Consider the following 21,283-nt stretch of genomic DNA (forward strand, 5'->3'; position numbering starts at 1 on the left):
GTAACTTGCTACACAATTCCTATGGACTGAATTCAACAGTGAGGCCTAGTTTTATCTTAGATTCCTTGCACGGGGGCATCAATAAGTCGTGACGTTATCGTTAATGTGATGACATGCTATTTATCAAATAATTAACTGTTTATTATTACGTGATTAAATTAATCCTGTAACAATTAACTCAGTAACCTGGAGCACCACGGGAAAAGTTTGTTTAATGAGTTACCGTTTCCCAAATTAACTCAGAATATATAGATTTCATAACAGTCAGCAATTAATTCATTTCCTCAGTCTCATTCTGAATGTCATATAATTAGTAAATCTGCACAAACCCGGGTCCCACTAATTATTCCGTACCACACAAATTGAGTTGATTATTTATTTACTAACCAGTTAAATGATAACATAAGATAAATATACACAAACAGTCCAGGTTATTGGTTAAAACTTCATACAATGGCAACAGGACCCTAGTGGACCAACACAAGATGGAGATTTACAGAGAGAGAGAGAAAGAGAGAAATTCAACACTTGGATACATTTGTAAACTATCCTTAGTTTCAGCCCTAACACCTTGCCCTGAACTGCCCGTTATGGGTAAAAAGTGTAATGCATGTATTTACGGTCTCTGTTAGGTATCTCTTTGTGGGTCTAGTTCCGCTTAGTGGGAAAGGTTTGGCCAACGCCTTGTTCATTCGTCTTCAGGTGTAAGTCTCTGATTTTCCAAACGATGTCACAATGTCCTTTCTCTTAGTTGTCAGTTTCCTTGGACTCGTTCTGTGAGAGTGGGCTTATGAGGAGGCTAATCAGCCGTGTCGATGCTCCCGGCGTGGGTAAGAGGGCCGTGTAGACAACCGGTGACTTGAAAAGAATAGCCGGATGGTTCTGCTTAAATTCAACTTCCTAGATACAGAACTTAGAATAGCTCCACCATAAACTTGATTGTTACATTTAACATTTACATTTAAGTCATTTAGCAGACGCTCTTATCCAGAGCCACTTACAAATTGTTCAGAGATTTACTTTGTCTTCAACCTCGTGTTGCGTTTCGGGGCCACGACTAGTCGTAGACCTCGGCTGCAGCGCATGGTCAACTTAGTCTGATATGTAAATTCTTAACTCATGTTTTATACCGTAGAGTAGAAAGGGGCGTTTCCATCTTTATGACACAGTCTCTGGGTTCCCTAGGTGTAGCTAGTTACAAGGCAAGGTATTAGGATTTACTATGATCTCGTTTAGACAACTAAAATCAGTCTTATCATCACCAAAATATTCTCTTTCATCTGCATATTCTCTACACAAAGTATGTAAACATCACATATACATCATGAAAACTCTTCAAGTTAATGTTTTCGTTATAACATCCTCAACTAACTTTTAAGAACATAAAATAGACATTCATATTCCATCCATCATTGTTTACACCATTTGGCTGATCAAATATACATGTCCCAAAGTCCATTTATTTGATGTTGTGTAGTTTTGGGCTGTAAACTCTTCCTAAGGCACACAGACATTCCAGTCTCTCACATTAGAGAACAGAATGGAGTTGGGCTGTTGCCTTACGATGGGCATGAGGTCATAACCCCCCCCAATCAATCCCTCTATACTTCTCCCCCTCTTTGGGAGGGAGAGATATCTCTGTAGAACCGGAATCCACTGTAACCTGATCCTCACAGGCTAGTCATGACAGTCCCCCTCTGGTGGGTTCAACTTGGAAGGATGCTGCATTTTGCAACCCACCATAAAAATGACCATCGGATGTCAACAATTGTATATACACAGTGTAGGCCATTTGTTTGTGAGAATGTGAATGGGATCAAATTTGGTTCATATATAGACACTATTTCACTTAAAACAGTTTGTTTCACTTAAAATTATACACAAGAGAAGATGTTGCCCAGAACAAATTAATGTACAAACATTATATCAATTAACTTCAACAGTTGTTAAAATAAATTAATCAATGACTAAACTAATGAATCTAGCATTAAAATACAATTTAATAAACACTAGTCAATTCATAGCCTGTTTCTCATTAAACAAAATGTGTTTGCTAATATAAAAATAATCCACCGAAACTAATGCTGAAAACTGATCATCACATCATCTTTATCTGATACAGTGCATTCAAAAAGTATTCAAACCCCTTGACTTTTTCCACCTTTTGTTACGTTACAGCATCATTATAAAATGTATTAAATTGTTTTTTTCCTCATCAATCTACACACAACACCCCAAAATTACAACGCAAAAACAGGTATTTTGCAAACATTGTCTTAGCTGTGTGCTTAGGGTTGTTGTAATGTTGGAAGGTGGACCAGTGTGAGGTCCTGAGCACTCTGGAGCAGGTTTTCATCAAGGATTTCTCTGTGCTTTGCTCCGTTCAACTTTCCCCTCGATCCTGACTAGTCTCCCAGTCCCTGCCATTGAAAAACATACCCACAGCATGATGCTGTCACCACCATGCTTCACTATGCTCTGACATGCACTGTCAACTGTGGGACCTTATATAGGCAGGTGTGTGCCTGTTTGAATTAAATATACAAAGTGGACTCCAAATCAAGTTGTTGAAACATCACAAGGATACTTAATGGAAACAGGATGCACCTGAGAACAATTGAGTCTCCATAGTAAACAGTATGAATACTTATTTATTATTTGCCCAAAAAATCTAAAAAACGGTTTTCAATTTGTCATTATGGGCTATTGTGTGTAGATTGAGGATTTTTTGTAACAAAATGTGGAAAAAGTCCAGGTCTGAATCATTTTCTTTGGCACTGAGTGTACAAAACATTAGGAACACCTTCCTAATATTGAGTTGGAATCCCCTTTGTCCTCAGAACAGCCTCAATTCGTCAGACCATGGACTCCACCTGGTGTGGAAAGAAACCCACAGGGATGCTGGGCCACGATGACGTCAATGCTTCCCACAATTGTGTCGGGTTGGCTGGGAGTGGATATCTACTCCGAATAGCTCGTTCCATATCCTCCCACAGATGCACAATTGGATTGAGATCTGGTGACTCGGCAGGCCACTGCAGAAAGCTGAATTCCCTGTCACGGTTTCCATGGAACCATTCCTGGACAAGCCTTGTGGCATGGGGCATAATCCTGCTGAAAAAATCCATTTGCAGCTGGATACATTGCTGCCATGAAGGGATGCACCTCATTGGCAATGATGTTTAGGTATCCTGTGGCATTAAAACGTTGCTCCGCTTTTATCAAGGAGCCCAATGTGTGCCATGAAAACACACCATCACACCACCACCACCAGCCTGCAATGCTGACACACGGCATAGATGCATTCACTCATGGTTTTCTCCATACCCTAGTATCCCATCAGCATGACACAGCAGGAACTGGGATTATCTAGACCAGCGGTTCCCAAAATGTTTATAGTCCCGTACCCCTTCAAACATTCAACCTCCAGCTGCGTACCCCCTCTAGCATCAGGGTCAGCGCGCTCTCAAATATTGTTAGCCTGTCTCACACACACACACACAATACATTTATTAAACATAAGAATGAGTGTGAGTTTGTCACAACCAGGCTCGTGGGAAGTGACAAAGAGTTCTTATAGGACCAGGGCACAAATAATAATAATAATCAATTTTGCTCTTTATTTAGCCATCTTACATATAAAACCTTACTTGCTCATTGAAAATTGTTAATAACTCACCACAGGTTAATGAGAAGTGTGTGCTTGAAAGGATGCACATAACTCTGCAATGTTGGGTTGTATTGGAGAGAGTCGGTCTTAAATCCTTTTCCACACACAGTCTGTGCCTGTATTTAGTATTCATGCTAGTGAGGGCCGAGAATCCACTCTCACATAAGTACGTGGTTGCAAAGTGTATCAGTGTCTTAACAGCGCGATTTGCCAAGGCAGGATACTCTGAGCGCAGCCCAATTCAGAAATCTGGCAGTAGCTTCTGATTAAATTACATTTTCACAGAACCGCTTGTTGCAAATGTTATGAGGCTCTCTTGTTCAGATATCGTACTTACACACCAAACTCACTCAGGTGCTTCGCTAGATCACATTTGACATTGTCCGTAAGCTTGAGTTCATTTGCACACAAAAAAATCATACAATGATGGAAAGACCTGTGTGTTGTCCTTGTTAACAAAGTTAACCATTTTCACTGTAGTGTCCAAAATGTCTTTCCAGCTGTCAAGCATTCCCTTGGCAGCAAGAGCCTCTCGGTGGACGCTGCAGTGTACCCAAGTAACGTTGGGAGCAACTGCTTGCACGCACATACCAGTCCACTATGTCTCCCTGTCATGGCTTTTGCGCCATCAGTACAGATACCAACACATCTTGACCACCAAAGTCCATTTGATGTCACAAAGCTGTCCAGTACTTTAAAAAGATATCCTGTTGTCCAGGTTTCCAGTGGTTTGCAGAAGAGGATGTCTTCCTTAATTGACCCCCCAAAAACGTAACAGACATACCAGGAGCTGTGCCAGGCCCGCCACGTCTGTTGACTCATCCAGCTGAATTCACTGGCTTGTATGCAAAGCAGTAATTGTTTCAAAACATCTGCCATGTCACTGATGCGTCATGAAACGGTATAATTTTGGGGGCATTTTCCCCCAGTATTGTCCCAGCCATATCCGCGGAAGCAGGAATAATTAAGTCCTCCACAATAGTATTGAGCTTGCCTGTCCTAGCCACTCGGTAGCTCACCATATAAGACGCTTCTAGCCCCTTCTTATTAATGGTATCTGTTGCTTTTATACATGTCTTACTACTCGAAAGTAGTCTCAACTCTCGCTCAAAAAACTCCTGTGGCTTATTTTTCAAATTGGCATGTTTTGTTTCTAAATGTCTGCGCAAGAGTGAAGGTTTCATCGAGTTGTGAGATATAAACACACTGTGGCTGAGGAAAGGCACTATTCCCAATATAAGTGAATCCCAAATCAATGTAGTTCTCACCAAAATGCACCTCTTTGATGGTCCAACATCCTTCTGTTGTTCGGTGATTTCCCGGGTAAAGGGGCAGTAGCTCTTCGGCTGCATCAGAATCACAACTGTCAGTGTCCATGCTAGCTGGGCTAACAACAAATGTAGAATTACTGATGCTAGCATTGTATGTGCTCATGGAAGCAGAACAACTTGTGCCGTTGACAGGTGCAGTACTGCTGGTAGTACCAGTACTACCAGTAGAGCTGGTATGTGTCTCTATGGACGCGGGCTAAAAAAACACAGCATAACTGACAAGGTGCACACTGATCAGTAAAGAGAGGCTAACATTCTATGACGCTCCCTTTCCTCTGCATTGTTCTCTCACAGTGAGAAACAATAGGATTACAATAGTGTTCTACACTTTCTTCATTTGATCCAACTCAATGTTGCCAATTATTTTATGAGATGAGAATTAAGTGGAGTGACAAATCTTAGCTGGTGTGAGAGAACTGATAAGGCTTCTCTCAAGTGTGTAGCCGTTGGTGTGTTTTTACACTGCCCAATCGGGAGAAGTTCTTGCCACAGTAAGAGCAGAAGAAAGGCTTCTCTCCTGTGTGTGTTCTCTGATGACCGTTTAGCTCAGCTGATGATTTAAAACATTTTCCACAGTCAGAGCAGTAGTAAGGCTTCTCTCCTGTGTGTATACGTTCATGTCGTTTTAGGTGGCTCGATTGAGAGAAACTCGCCCTACAGTCAGAGCAGATGTAAGGCTTCTCTCCAGTGTGTGTTCTCTGATGAACTTTTAGCTCAGTTGATGTTGTGAAGCATTTTCCACAGTCAGAGCAGGAGCAAGGCTTCTCTCCTGTGTGTGTTCTCTGATGAACTTTTAGCTCAGTTGATGTTGTGAAGCCTTTTCCACAGTCAGAGCAGGAGTAAGGCTTCTCTCCTGTATGTATACGTTCATGTGTTTTAAAGTGGCCCAGATGAGAGAAACTATTTCCACAGTCAGAGCAGGAATAAGGCTTCTCTCCTGTGTGTGTTCTCTGGTGAACTTTTAGCTGAGATGATTGTGTAAAGCATTTTCCACAGTCAGAGCAGGAGTAAGGCTTCTCTCCTGTGTGTATACGTTCATGTTGTTTTAGGTGGCTCGAGTGAGAGAAACTCTTCCAACAGTCAGAGCAAGAGTAAGGCTTCTCTCCTGTGTGTATACGTTCATGTTGTTTTAGATGTCCCAGTCCAGAGAAACTATTTCCACAGACAGAACAGGAGTAAGGCTTCTCTCCTGTATGTATACGTTCATGTTGTTTTAGGTGGCTCGATTGAGAGAAACTCTTCCTACAGTCAGAGCAGGAGTAAGGCTTCTCTCCTGTGTGTACTCTCTGATGAACTGTCATAGCCCTTGATGTTGTGAAATTCTTCCCACAGTCAGTGCAGAAATACAGATTCTCTCCTGTATGTATTTTTAGGTGTATTTTTAGCTTTGATAGAATTGGGAAAATCTCCTCACAATGTGGGCAGTGGTGAGACCTCTTAGCTCTGTGATCTTCCTGCTGTTGCTTTCTGGATGTAGAGAATGTCTCAACATGATCTCCTGTGTGAACATCAGAAGAACCAGTCAGTTCGTGTAATATACAGTACCAGTCAAACGTTTGGACACACCTACTCATTCAAGGGTTTTTCTTTATTTTTACTATTTTCTACATTGAATAATAAGTGAAAACATCAAAACTATGGAATAACACATATGGAATCATGTAGTAACCCAAAAAAAGTGTTAAATCAAAATAGCTTGTATTTTAGATTCTTCAAAGTAGCCACCCCTTGCCTTGACAGCTTGGCACACGCTTGGCACTCTCTCAACCAGCTTCACCAGGAATGCTTTTCCAACAGTCTTGAAGTTCACACACATGCTGAGCAATTGTTGGCTGCTTTTCCTTCACTCTGCAATCCAACTCATCCTAAACTAACTCAACTGGGTTACGGTCTGGTGATTGTGGAGGCCAGGTCATCTGATGCAGCACTCCATCACTCTCCTTCTTGGTCAAATAGCCCTTACACAGCCTGGAGGTGAGTTGTGTCATTGTCCTGTTGAAAAACAAATGAGTCCCACTAAGCTCAAACCAGATGGAATGGCGTATCGCTGCAGAATGCTGTGATAGCCATGCTGGTTACGTGTGCCTTGATATCTAAGTAAATCAGACAGTGTCACCAGCAAAGCACCCCCACAACGTCACATCTCCTCCATGCTTCACGGTAGGAAATACACATGCGGAGATCATCCGGTCACCTATTCTGCGTCTCACAAAGACATGGCGGTTGGAAGCAAAAATCTGAAATTTGGACTACTCAGACCAAAGGACAGATTTCCACAGGTCTAATGTCCATTGCTCGTGTTTATTGGCCCAAGCAAATCTCTTGTTATTGGTGTGCTTTAGTAGTGGTTTCTTTGCAGCAATCCAACCATGAAGGCCTGACTCACGCAGTCTCCTCGGAACAGTTGATGTTGATGTGTCTGTTACTTGAACTCTGAAGCATTTATTTGGGCTGCAATTTCTGAGGCTGATAACTCTAATTTACTTATCCCCTGCAGCAGAGATAACTCTGGGTCTTCCATTCCTGTGGCGGTCCAAATGATAGCCAGTTTCATCATAGCGCTTGATGGTTTTGCAACTGCACTTGAAGAAACTGTCAAAGTTCTTGAAATGTTCCAGATTGACTGAGCTTCAGGTCTTAAAGTAATGATGGAATGTCATTTCTCTTTGCTTATTTGAGCTGTTCTTGCCATAATATGGTCTTGGTCTTTTACCAAATAGGGCTCTCTTCTGTATACCACCCCTACCTTGTCACAACACAACTGATTGGCTCAAACGCATTAAGGAAAGATATTCCACAAATTAACTTTTAACAAGGCACACCTGTTAATTGAAATGCATTCCAGGTGACTTCCTCATGAAGCTGGTTAAGAGAATGCCAAGAGTTTGCAAAGCTGTCAAGGCAAAGGGTGGCTACTTTGAAGAATCTCAAATATATTTTGATTTGTTTAACACTTTTTTTTTACTACACAATTCCATATATGTTATTTCATAGTTTTGATGTCCTCAATATTATTCTACAATGCAGAAAGAAAAACACTTGAATGAGTAGGTGTCCAAACTTTTGACTGGTACTGTACATGTCAACCAAATTTATTTTACGAAGACCTTTTTACATCAGCAGTTATCACAAAATGCTTTACAGAAATCCAGCCTAAAATCACAAAAGAGCAAGCAATGCAGATGTAGAAGCACACTGGCTATGAAAAACTCCCCAGAAAGTAGGAACCTAGGAAGAAACGGAGAGGAACCAGGCTCAAAGGGGTGGCCAGTCCTCTTTTGGCTGTACCGGGTGACATACACTACATTTTAAACGTTTGGGGTCACTTAGAAATGTCCTTGTTTTGAAAGAAAAGCAAAAAAAATTGTTTAATAAAATTGATCAGAAATACAGTGTAGACATTGTTAATGTTGTAAATGACTATCATAGCTGGAAATGGCAGATTTTTTTATGGAATATCTACATAGGCGTAGAGGCCCATTATCAGCAACCATCACTCCTCTGTTCCAATGGCACGTTGTGTTAGCTAATCCAAATATATCATTTTAAAAAGGATAATTGATCCTTAGAAAACAATTTTTTTAAATGATAAACTTGGATTAGCTAATACAACATTCCATTGCAACACAGGAGTGATGGTTGCTGATAATGGGCCTCTGTACACCTATGTAGATATTCCATTAAAATAATAATTTAAAAAAAAGCAGTTTCCAGCTACAATAGTCATTTGCAACATTAACAAAAAAGGGGCGTGTCATTCTCCACTCACTATCACAAGGGTTAGTAATGTTAGAGAATTTCCAGTCACCTGGTGATTTTCAGTACCTATACTGTTCTCTTTGAAGCAGAAAGAAGAATCGATATAAGGTTAAATATTAGACATGTGTAAGCAGAATGAAGGCTGAGCCCATGTGAATGTACAGAGCCTGATCAACATCGAGTTAACCATTAGACATGTAAAAAACAGAACATAAGCATAATCCGTGTGGATGAGGCAAGGTAGATCAACACAGACGTGACTGGTCTGGGCCATATCTGATCTTGTGAAGGCTACTGGACATGCACATGGGTTAATCGTACATAGACAACATCGGCCTGAACTTGTGAAGACCTTTGGACAGGAACATTAGCTAATCAGTTATAGGCACCATTAGACCTGCAGTAGGAGTGTACATGTCTGTGTGTCACGCCACCAATAGAATCTATGCCCTAATGTCTGAGACAATAAGAAAGGCAGCAAGATTAAGGTGGCCAAAGCTAGAAGGTATTCATCTTTTACATAAAGTGGAGTGACAATGTTACATTAGGGTAAAACTGTATAAAAGCTGAGTACTGAGAATGGAGAATCAGTTCTTCCATGGAATTGCTCGGCTTTGTTACTTTTGTAATAAAGTCTATTTGAATTCACAAGCTCCGGTATCTGAGAAATATTTTATTCAATATTTCCACGACAGTAAATACAGACACATTTTAAAAACACTGGCAGTTTGTCTACTTCACTTCTTTAGTCTACTCTCTGATCACTCCAGATAACCCAGTGAACAAAACAAATGTTGGCAATACTGGTGTCAAACCATGCAAGTCTGAGTAGCATGAAATAACATCTACCTTCTCATTGAAAAAGTTCATCATGAAACAGTTCTACCGCAATTTTTCATACACAGTGGGAAGTTGGAACGAACGAACAACAAACTTAGATAGAACCTGCTCTTACCATGAGAAACAGATTTCCCAATCTTCTCCTCCTCTTCTTCATCTTTAATGTTGACATTCAGCTCCAGTGTTTGACTGCAGTCTTCCAGCTTCACAGATGCCATCTCTGGATCCTGCAGTGCAAACTGGGCTCCACTGTCACAATCAGGACCCAGTGACTGTAGGTTTGGACTCACTGTGGAAGGAGAGAAGCAGGCTAAGTTTGTTCCTACTGTTCTCATACTTCATTATAGTCTGCCTGTAGTAACAATGAGAAACAGGCACCAAAAGTTAATCTTGACAGTTCCGGCACTTTCTTTATTCTCTAAAAATATATTATATTTCTTCATGTTCAATTATCTAATTCAGTGCTGGACTTGGACTGAAATAGGTGCCGATACTCATTGTGGGTGACGGTACTGTTTATATTTAGGTGCAGGAACGCCACAATACTTTTGAGCTAATATTCTATAAAAGAAACGAACAGAAGCAGTAGAAATTTGAGGTACTGGTACTCAGCTCTGGTGAGCTCCTGTCCAAGTCAAGCACTGATCTCATTTCAATAGATCTGGTAGCTAAGCATTGACGAAACATTCATTCATTCAAATTAGACAAAGTACCTGCTTTAAATTAGTCTACACAACGTAAGTGCACTTAATCTATAGTAGATTTCCCAAATTCACATAAATGCATAAATGACAACAAAGCCTTTAGTACAAGATTACAGTATGTTTATGGCAGCACTATACTATTTTCCTGAATAACCTTGTCTTCACTATTATTTCAAATAAAAAAACTAATAGTATTTCTGTTCACACCATAGTAACATTTATAGATAAATATAGAAACAACTGAATGTGTCTGAATATTAGTACACATGTAGAACATTGATAATCATTACATTCAGCTTCAAAACTGTAGTGTGACCGTGAAAATGTCTCTCTGCACCCGCACTTTAGTTCGTTGACGCAAACCGAGTGGGCGCCGCCATTTTACCAGCTCGTCAATTTTACACAAAACCAATAACATGCTAAACAAACTCAGAAATTTCAAATAAATTGATTCTTTATTAAATGACCTTGATGGAAATTATGTACATCCATTCAGACAAACCCAAAGTGTCTAGCTATATGAATATCTATGTTTATCACGTTCACTCGGTTTGACACAAAAATAACACCTTTACCAAACGTGATAATACCTTAACGGATTTGTTACCTAGCATGGTATGACATGTTCTTTCGAAATTAGAAAGTTTAAACGTGCCATTACATACCTGCAGTAATAAATAGAAACAGACACAAGGGTTATCTTCTTAACATCACAGTTCTGACGCTTTCTTTATTCTGAAGAATGCTGTGTGCCAGCCTGGAACTAACTGTTTTCCCACTACCACAGTGAAGCCACAGATTGAACAATGAGACAGATATTTCACCAGATGTATAAATGTGAAGCATCCGCTTGGCGTTTCCACTCACTACCAAACTAAAATCTGTTATGAACAGAGTGGACTACGTTTTGTAGACCTTACCCTTTGCAGAAGTTTATCTTTTATATTTTTTATAAATCGCTTTGTTTAGAAGGAACGCAAAGGTGACTTGAGTTATTACACACGAGCGCTTCAGATGTGAGGAGGAGTTCCCTAACAGAAATATGCAGATGGATGCTAGAACGCGCTAATAGGATCTCGTTACCTTGTGCTTGGCTCTGCCCACTATGCCCCAGAACAGACTATGGGAGGCGCACAGTACTACATAGAGCCATGACTACATGGAACTCTATTCCACAAGTATGCAGTAAAATGTTATTTTAAAAAACAGCAGCAGCTAATGGGGATCCATAATAAATATTCACAGAGGAGGCGTTCCCTAACAGAAATAGAGAGATGTGTGCTAGGACGTGCCAATAGGATCTCGCTAGCTTGTGCTTGGCTCTGCCCACTATGACTCATCTCTTCCCATTGGAAACGTCCGGTTTAGTTATAAAAAAAATATGGTGCAACCCTCCGTGCTTTCAGGGATTATTATGTCCCTACCCCATTATATGAGAAGGGCGGTATTTAATTTGAGCCGGATCTTCCGGCACCTCTCAGTTTTGTAGTCTTTTGCTCTGGAACTTATTTGTCAGGATCAGGTAACCAAGCTCTTGTGGCATGAAAAATAAATTTCCACTATTTGCAATGTAAAAATCCTAATAAAAGCCATCAGAGTAATTACATTTGGATTCCTCTGTAATTGTCATGCCTCCTAAAAAACGTAATGTGAAAACGTGCCTGATATTCTAAGAATTGATTCATGTTGGGCCGTCCCTGGTTTAAGGTTTGTGCAACATTGTAGCTTATTTAGACCAAGGGTGGCCATTGCTGTGGTGAGAGAGAAGCACGCCTGTATCTCTCACAGAACTAAAATGAGATTCACTTTCTATGATCTCTCTCCCTCTCTGTGCTGTTATAGACATGAGCCAGCAACTCATCTCTCCAGCATTGCACTTCATCATTTATTTCCTATTATATTTCTAATACAATCGCTAGAAAACATAGGTTGTAAAGCATATAGATCCTGCTGAATAGAACATACTAATCTGTCTGTTACCAAGTTATCAACTTCCAAATAGACCTATTGAGCAACAGCATAGTTTTACAAAGTAAAGCAACAGAGAGAAGCTTTTGGCCGGTGAGTGACCTGCACATCATTGGGTGAGTCAGTGAAACTGGAAAGCTTGTTTAGGACTATAACTTCCTCCTCATATTGTACAATGTGTTTCTCCTCACACCTGGCCTAGGCTATTGATGGATTAGAGACAAGGTTGTTTTTATTGATCTCAGATTCTCAGTTTGTCAGTGTCAAAGTAGTCGGTCATTTTGGTCATTGTGAGGTATTAAAAAAGATTCAGCAAAAGTCTCCAGCCATCTAAAATGATGTAGAACCGCAAGAAATCTGTTTATAAAAAGCAAAATTTTTCCAGGACTCTAGGCTACAATAAATGTACTCCATGTGTACAACTTCTGCAAGCGGCTCCACACCACTGCTCTTTGCCAGTACGCTAAAGCCATGATAATGCATGCAATGCTTTATTATAAAGGTATTTTATTTAATATGTTCTGGTACCTGTCGTGACGTTGTATTAGTTAATGTGACGACTGTTGCTCATCGAATGATTAAAGGTTTCTAATTGCGTGATTAAATGAATCAAGCAATTATTAACTCATTAATCTGGGGCACCATGGGAAAATTGTTTTTATTGAGTTTCTATTTCCCAAATTAACTCAAAGAATATCAGAATATTGATTTTACAACAGTCGCTAATTAATAAATTTCCTCTACAGTCTCATTCTGAATGTCGCATAATCCGGGAATCTGCACAAACCCGGGTCCCACCAATGAGTTCGTACCACACCAATCTTAGTTGATTATTTATTTACTAGAAAGCTAAAATAATGATAAAAGATACACAAAACACAGTCTAGGCTATTGATTAGAACTTAGTATAACAGGCCAACACACTATGGTGCATGTTACCAAAAATGGGGATTTAAAAGAGAGAAACAGAGAAAGTACACGAGAGAAATATACATTTGGGTGCATTTGTCAGCTATGCTTATTTTAACCCTAGCCTTGCCCCGAACTGCCGCTCTTATGGGTCAGAATATAATGATGTAATTACGTGTTGGAGGTCTCAGATGGGAAGCTCCGCGTGGGTCGTTTAGGCTTCTCAATGACGCACTTCTCCGGCGCAACTCTCTGGTTGTCCTCATGATGTCAGTGTCCTTTTTGGCTTAGTGGTCTGATTCCTCGCCCTTGCTCTGGAAGGGGTCTTCTGAGGACAGACAGCTCTGTAGCTCAGAGCTCACAGCCTAGGAATGAAACAGTGTAGATACCACGATTCGATGGAAAGTGGAGGCTAGGTGGGGTTCGGCTTGAATTCACCCACTTAGACACAGCTACTCATCCGTAGCTTGGGTAGAAAAGAGATTTCTTTGTCTTCAACCTTGTGTTGCATTTTGGGGTTTGTTGACTTTTTAGACCTCGACTGTAGCTTGGGTCACTTAGTCTGATCTGTTCATTCTTAACTCCCATGTCTTATACCCTCGGGTCAGAAGTGGGCGTAACCGCCTTTAGGGCAATTCTCTGGACGTACCAAGTTAAGAGGCAAGGTCTAGATTTTACTCAAATCCAATTTTAGACAACTAACTTCACATTGCATCTTTACCAAAACATTGATTTGGACATTTTCCACACCGTACAATGTATAAACATCAGGCATATACGGGGAAAACTCTTAAAGTTACAATGTTTTCGTAATAACGTCATCTATTAACCTTTAATAACAAAACAAAAATTACATACATTTTCATATTCCATCTATCGTCATGACCACCATTGTGGCTGACGGAAACCATTGTTCCAAAGTCCCTTCATAGCATGTTTAATGTTCGGAGGCTGGTCCTCCATAGTGAGAGGACAAAGGAACTTTGTCTGTGGCCTAAGATAAATCATGGGCGTGAGGGGTCATAAAACCCCCACATCTTCAGACCCCTAGCTCTCTCCTCCTCTGTTGGGGTGAGAGATAATCTGTAGGGTTGTGGTCTCCTGTAACCTGACCTGATCAGGACAGTCATGACATACCTCAGAGCCCCCCAGGTCACCTCCCCTCTTGGGTACACTTTTGGTTCCGGCACCTCCCAATTTACAAATGAAGCACTGGAGAAGTGGAGTTCATCAGGCTGTTGATTGTGGCCTGTGGAATGTTGTCCCACTGCTCTTCAATGGCTGTGAGAAATTCCTGGATATTGGCGGGTACTGGATCAAGCTGTCGTTCACGTTGATCCAGACCATCCAAAACATGCTCAAAGGCTGACATGTCTGGTGAGTATGCAGGCAATGGAAGAATTGGGACATACTCAGCATTTTCAATTGTGTACAGATCCTTGCAACATGGGGCTGTGCATTGTCATGCTGAAACATGAGGTGATGGCGGCGGATGAATGGCAGGACAATGGCCCTCAGGATCTTGTCATGTATTGAACACTAAACAAACGTCAGTGAGTACCAGATTGAAAGCCTCTTAAGCATGTATTGGGGGGAAACTATACATTCTACCAGTTTCAAATCAACTCAATGAAATTTAAATCAGAAAATGAGCACTGGACAGCAAAATCAGAGAATTGCAGAGGGAAGCTTTTTTGGATAACTCAGTAGAAGTAAACAAGGAATTATTTTCTCTTATAGCTCAGTATGAAGAACTTTCCACCTCAAAGGCTGCAAACAGCTTAACTAGGCTGAAACAGTCCTATGATCAAGGTGAAAAACCTGGTAAATTACTGACCTGGTGCATTAAGAGGTTAAATTCAGACTGAGCCATTAATGCAATTCATAATTAACCTCTCTAGGGTATGTGGGACGAAATCGTCCCACCTACTCAACAGCCAGTGGAATCCTGTGGCGCGATATTCAAATACCTTAGAAATGCTATTACTTCAATTTCTCAAACATATGACTATTTTACACCATTTTAAAGACAAGACTCTCGTTAATCTAACCACACTGTCCGATTTCAAAAAGGCTTAACAACGAAAGCAAAACATTAGATTATGTCAGCAGAGTACCCAGCCAGAAATAATCAGACACCTATTTTTCAAGCTAGCATATAATGTCACAAAAACCAAAACCACAGCTAAATGCAGCACTAACCTTTGATGATCTTCATCAGATGACACTCCTAGGACATTATGTTATACAATACATGCATGTTTTGTTCAATGAAGTTCATATTTATATCAAAAACCAGCTTTTTACATTAGCATGTGACGTTCAGAACTAGCATACCCACCGCAAACTTCCGGTGAATTTACTAAATTACTCACGATAAACGTTCACAAAAAACATAATTATTTTAAGAATTATAGATACAGAACTCCTTTATGCAATTGCGGTGTCCGATTTTAAAATAGCTTTTTGGCAAAAGCACATTTTGCAATATTCTGAGTAGATAGCTCGCCATCACGGGCTAGCTATTTTGACACCCACCAAGTTTGGCACTCACCAAACTCAGATTTACTATAAGAAAAATTTGATTACCTTTGCTGTTCTTCGTCAGAATGCACTCCCAGGGCTTCTACTTCATCCACAAATGTTGTTTTGGTTCAAAATAATCCATAGTTATGTTCAAATATCCTCTGTTTTGTTCTTGCGTTCAAGACACTATCCGAACGGTGACGCGTATCGTGACAATTTTTTTTCGAAATATTCCATTACCGTACTTCGAAGCATTTCAAACGCTGTTTAAAATCAATTTTTATGCAATTTTTCTCGTAAAAAAGCGATAATATTCCGACCGGGAAACCCTGTTTTCGTTCAAAGACTCAAAGTTGAAAATGGAGTCGTCTCGTGCACGCGCGCCCCCGTCTCATTGTTCTCAGATCGACCACTATCCAAATGCGCTACTGTTTTTCAGCCAGAGACTGCAAAGTCATCATTCAACGTTCTGGCGCCTTCTGAGAGCCTATGGGAGCCTTAGGAAGTGTCACGTTACAGCAGAGATCCTTTGTTTTCAATAAAGAGAGTGTAGAAGGCCAAGAAATGGTCAGAGAGGGCACTTCCTGTACAGAATCTTCTCAGGTTTTTGCCTGCCATATGAGTTCTGTTATACTCACAGACACCATTCAAACAGTTTTAGAAACTTTAGGGTGTTTTCTATCCAAATCAAACAATTATATGCATATTCTAGTTTCTGGGCAGTAGTAACAACCAGATTAAATCGGGTACGTTTTTTATCCAGATGTGAAAATACTGCCCCCTACCCTAGAGAGGTTAACAGGAAAATGATCAATGGATCCTGTAGAAATAAACCAAACATTTGCTTCCTACTACAACACACTTTACAGCTCTGAATCTCCTGAGAACTAATTAGGTCTTGATGTTCCCTCTAGTTCAGAAGACACTAAATTGGATCTGGAAAAGGAATTGGATGGTGTTGAAATATCTGATATGAAGGGAGGTAAAGACGCAGGTCCAGATGGGCTCCCAATAGATATTTAAGGACAAACTTCTAGGTCCACTTTCGGATATGTGCAGTGTATTGGGGTATGATATGCTCTAAAGCTCAGATACAGACAATAAACACCCGCCCAAGATTGGATAATGAGAACCAATATCACCCTTGTTAAGCTCCACAAATGTGACCCTAATACCCCAGACCTGTGTGTTAACCTGTTATGGCTAGGGGGCAGTATTTTCACGGCTGGATAAAAAACATACCCGATTTAATCTGGTTACCACTCCTACCCAGTAACTAGAATATGCATATACTTATTACATATGGATAGAAAACACTCCAAAGTTTCTAAAACTGTTTGAATGGTGTCTGTGAGTATAACAGAACTCATTTGGCAGGCAAAAACCTGACAAGGTTTCAGGCAGGAAGTGGCCTGTCTGACAAGGTGTCGTTCTTCTTGTCTCTGTTTATTGAAGAGTGAGGATCTTAGCTGTCCCGTGACACTTCCTACGGCTGCCATAGGGTCTCAGAAGGCGGTAAAAAGCTGAATCGTGGCTTTGCAGGCTCTGGCTGAAAAAAAGTAGCGCATTTGGGTAGTGGCTGGTTACAGTACTGTGAGACTCAGGCTCGTGCCCGCGTCGACCGAAAGCTTTGTTTACTTTCCTCAGTTTAGCTAAAAGGAGATTCCCGGTCGGAATATTATCGCTTTTTTACGAGAAAAATTGCATAAAAATGGATTTTAAATGTTACACACATTTAGGCACCTTGTATCATTGCCTGGAGGAATTTGTTGAGATACAAACATTTTGGAGCTCAGTACTGCGCTATATCTCTGAGATGACCTCTGCCCCAATACCACAAATCCCTAAACTATGCCTCCTAAATCTTTACCCAGAGAATCTCTCCTTACATAGGAGAAAATAAAATGGTTGACCTCTGTCTATTACAAGCTAGATGTTTAATAGCTCTCCACTGGAAGTATGTCAGTTCCCTCACTTGGTCGTTGGTTAAAATAATTAACGTCAAGCCTGGCTCTTGAAAAATGTACTTATATAGTGAAAAAGAAAGCCCCAGAGTGTCATAATATTTGGGATCTGTTTTGTGAGTTTTTGCAAACCGGTGATATTCTAGAAGCATTGGAACTGTAAATCCTCTATTTTTTATGTGAATATTGGCTCTAGTTCTTAAGAGTAATCTGCATTATCTGCAACTGCATATTACACTTCTTATTTGGAAATGTTTTGGTACCCTTCCCCAGATCTGTGCCTCGACATAATCCTTTCATGGAGCTCTACGGACACTTCCTTCGAACTCGTGGCTTGGTTTTCACTCTGACATGTACTGTCAAATGTGGGACCTTATATAGACTGGTGTGTGCCTTTCTAAATCATGTCCAATCAATTGAATTTACCACAGGTGGACTCTCAATCAAGTTGTAGAAACATCTCAAGGATGATCAATGGAAACAGGATGCACCTGAGCTCAATGTCGAGTCTCAGCGCAAAGAGCCTGAATACTTATGTAAATAAAGGTATTTTTGCTTTGAATTTTTAATACATGTACAAACATTTAAAAAAAACCTGTGTTTCCTTTGTGAGGAACATTGATGATCATTTTTTTGTTTAATCAATTTTAGAATAAGGCTGTAACGTAACAAAATGTGGAAAAAGCCAAGGGCTCTGAATACTTTCTGAATGCACTGTATGTATTCATATAAGAAGGTTGTGCAATACAAAAGGGGAATAAAACTATTCTAAAAGTGGGTAAGATGGGGAGTGTCATCCTCTACTCACTATCACAAGGGTTAGTATCTACACAGACTCATTTCATATAACTTTAAAACACTACTTCAATTATTTAGTGATCACTCCAGATAGCCCAGTGAATACAACTAATTCTGGCAATACAGGTGTCAAACCATGCAAGTATCAGTAGCATGAAATAACATCTACCGCTTCATTTTAACAGTTCATCTGTCACGCTCTGACCTAGGAGAGCTGTGTTTTTCTGTTTAGTTAGGTCAGGGTGTGATAGATGGGTGGGCATTCTATGTTTTTGTTTTCTATATTTTGGCCAGGTATGGTTTCCAATCAGAGGCAGCTGTCTATCGTTGTCTCTGATTCGAAGCCATACTTAGGCAGCCTGTTTTTCCTGTGTTGGTGTGGGTAGTTGTTTTGTGAGTATCACTTGACGGAACTGTTGGCTGTCGTTTTTTTTTAAGTGTTATCATTAAAGTAAAGTATGAGCACTCTACACGCCGCGCCTTCTTCCCCTTTATACGACCCGCGTTACATCATCATGAAACAGTTCTACTGCAACTTTTCATGCACAGTGGGAAGTTGGAACGAACAACAAACTTAGTTAGATAGAACCTGCTCTTACCATGAGAAACAGATGTCCCAATCTCCTCCTCCTCTTCTTCATCTTTAATGTTGACATTCAGCTCCAGTGTTTGACTGCAGTCTTCCAGCTTCACAGATGCCATCTCTGGATCCTGCAGTGCAAACTGGGCTCCACTGTCACAATCAGGACCCAGTGACTGTAGGCTTGGACTCAGTGTGGAAGGAGAGAGGCAGGCTGGGTTTGTCCTCACTGTTGATGTTACCGCCCTCATGGTTAATCTGAGTCGGCCAGTAGTAATAAAGAGAAACGGACACAAAAGTTAGTCTTGACAGTTCTGGCACTTTATTTATTCTCAAAAAAATATTGTTTATATTTAGGTGCAGGAGCTCCACAATACTGTTGAGCTAATATTCTATAAGAGGAACATGAGCTCAAACAGTAGATATTTGAGGTGCCGGTTCTCAGCTCCGGTGAGCTCCTGTCCAAGTCAAGCACTGATCTCATTTCAATAGATCTGGTAGCTAAGCATTGACAACAAAACATTCATTAATTGACATTAGACAAAGTATACACTTTAAATTAGGCTACCCAACTTAAAGGCATTTAAACTAGTAGATTTCCTGAATTCGCATAAATGACAAAAAACATTTAGTACAAGGTTGCCTTTTGTTTTAGGCAGCACTATGTACTATTTTCCTGAATAACCTTGTCTTCACTGTATTATTTCAATCAAAACCAATAGTATGTCTGTTCACACCATAGTAACATTTATAAATAAAGATAGAAACAACTTAATGTGTCTGAATATTAGTACACATGTAGAAAACTGATCATCTTTACATTCAGCTTCAAAACAGTAGTGCAACCGTAAAATTGTCTCTCTCTGCTGCACCCTCACTGCCTGGACTTTACATTTGTTCCATTGTATTCACAGGAATGTCGCTGTACTGATGTGTAATATTGTTATTATTGTTGCAATAAAAGAAAAAAGAAATCCGTTGACGCAGACCGAGTGGTGCCGCCATTTTACCAGCTCATGAATTTTACACAAAACCAATAACTTGCTAAACGAATTCAGAAATCTCAAGTAAATATATTCTTTAGAAAGTTTAAACGTGCTATTATATACCTGTAGTAATAAATAGAAACGGACACGAAGGTTATCTTCTAGACCGCATCGTTCTGGCTATTTCTTTATACTGAAGAATGGTGAGCGCCTTCCCGGAACTTCCTGTTCCCCCACTAACACCGTCCGTGCATTCCGGATCCTTGGGAAGGCCCTACCACATTACATGAGAAGGGGTCGTAGCCTCCTGCAGGACACATCTCCTTTGTATAGAGTTGATCAAGATGTTAATTGTGTAATTCTATTTCTAGAATATTTGCTGGTCTGTGATGTGTAATGAGGAACAACCAGACGCTGCACTTGACACATTTATGAAATTGATTATTCCAGTTACTAATAAGCACGCACCTATTAAGAAAATGACTGTAAAGACTTAAATCTCCTTGGATTGATGAGGAATTTAAAAATTGTATGGTAGAGAGGGATGAGGCAAAAGGTATGGCAAATAAGTCTGGCAGCACAACTGATTGGCAAACATACTGCAAATTAAGAAATCATGTGACTAAATGAAATAAAAATAAACTATACTATGAAACAAAGATAAATTATATAAAGAATGATAGTAAAAAGCGTTGGAGCACATTAAACAAAATTCTGGGGAAAAAAGCCAACTCGGCTCCTTCATACATTGAATCAGATGCTCATTTATCACAAAACCCACTGATATTGCCAAGATAAGCAAACTTAGGGATGACATGCCAGCAACAAACGCTGACACTACATATCCAAGTATATCTGACCAAATTATGAAAGACAAGAAATGTACTTTTGAATTCCGTAAAGTCGGTGTGGATGAGGTGAAAAAAAATGATTGTTGTCTTTCAACAATAAGATGCCACCGGGGTCTGACAATCTAGGGGCGGCAGGAAGCCTACTGGTTAGAGCTTGGGGCCCGTAACTGGAAGGTTGCTGGATCAAATCCCTGAGCTGACAAGGTAAAAATCTGTTGTTCTGAACAGGGTAGTTAACCCACAATGACCCCAATGGGCCGTCATTGTAAATAAGAATTTGTTCTTAACTGACTTGCCTCATCAAATAAAGGTTAAAAAAATCGAGATGGAAAATTACTGAGGATAATAGCAGATGATATAGGCACATCGTCAATTTAAGCCCACTAGAAAGTGTGTT

The 21,283-nt window shown here is 40.2% G+C and overlaps 1 protein-coding gene across 1 annotated transcript; it reads right to left on the reverse strand.

Annotated features, from left to right (window-relative positions):
• Positions 1 to 362: 362 nt before the first annotated feature.
• On the reverse strand, positions 363 to 20,268 carry LOC106574955 (uncharacterized). The gene is made up of 4 exons (XM_045698550.2): positions 20,159 to 20,268; positions 19,069 to 19,307; positions 9,716 to 9,889; positions 363 to 6,499 (listed from the first exon to the last, which is right to left on the reverse strand). Exons 2-4 carry the CDS (start codon positions 19,298 to 19,300, stop codon positions 5,433 to 5,435), a joined length of 1,473 nt encoding a protein of 490 aa, XP_045554506.1. The 5' UTR covers positions 19,301 to 19,307; positions 20,159 to 20,268; the 3' UTR covers positions 363 to 5,432.
• Positions 20,269 to 21,283: the final 1,015 nt, after the last annotated feature.

The sequence above is a fragment of the Salmo salar genome, chromosome 17, assembly GCF_965601325.2.
Source record: "Salmo salar chromosome 17, fSalSal1, whole genome shotgun sequence".
Classification (NCBI taxonomy): Eukaryota; Metazoa; Chordata; class Actinopteri; order Salmoniformes; family Salmonidae; genus Salmo; species Salmo salar.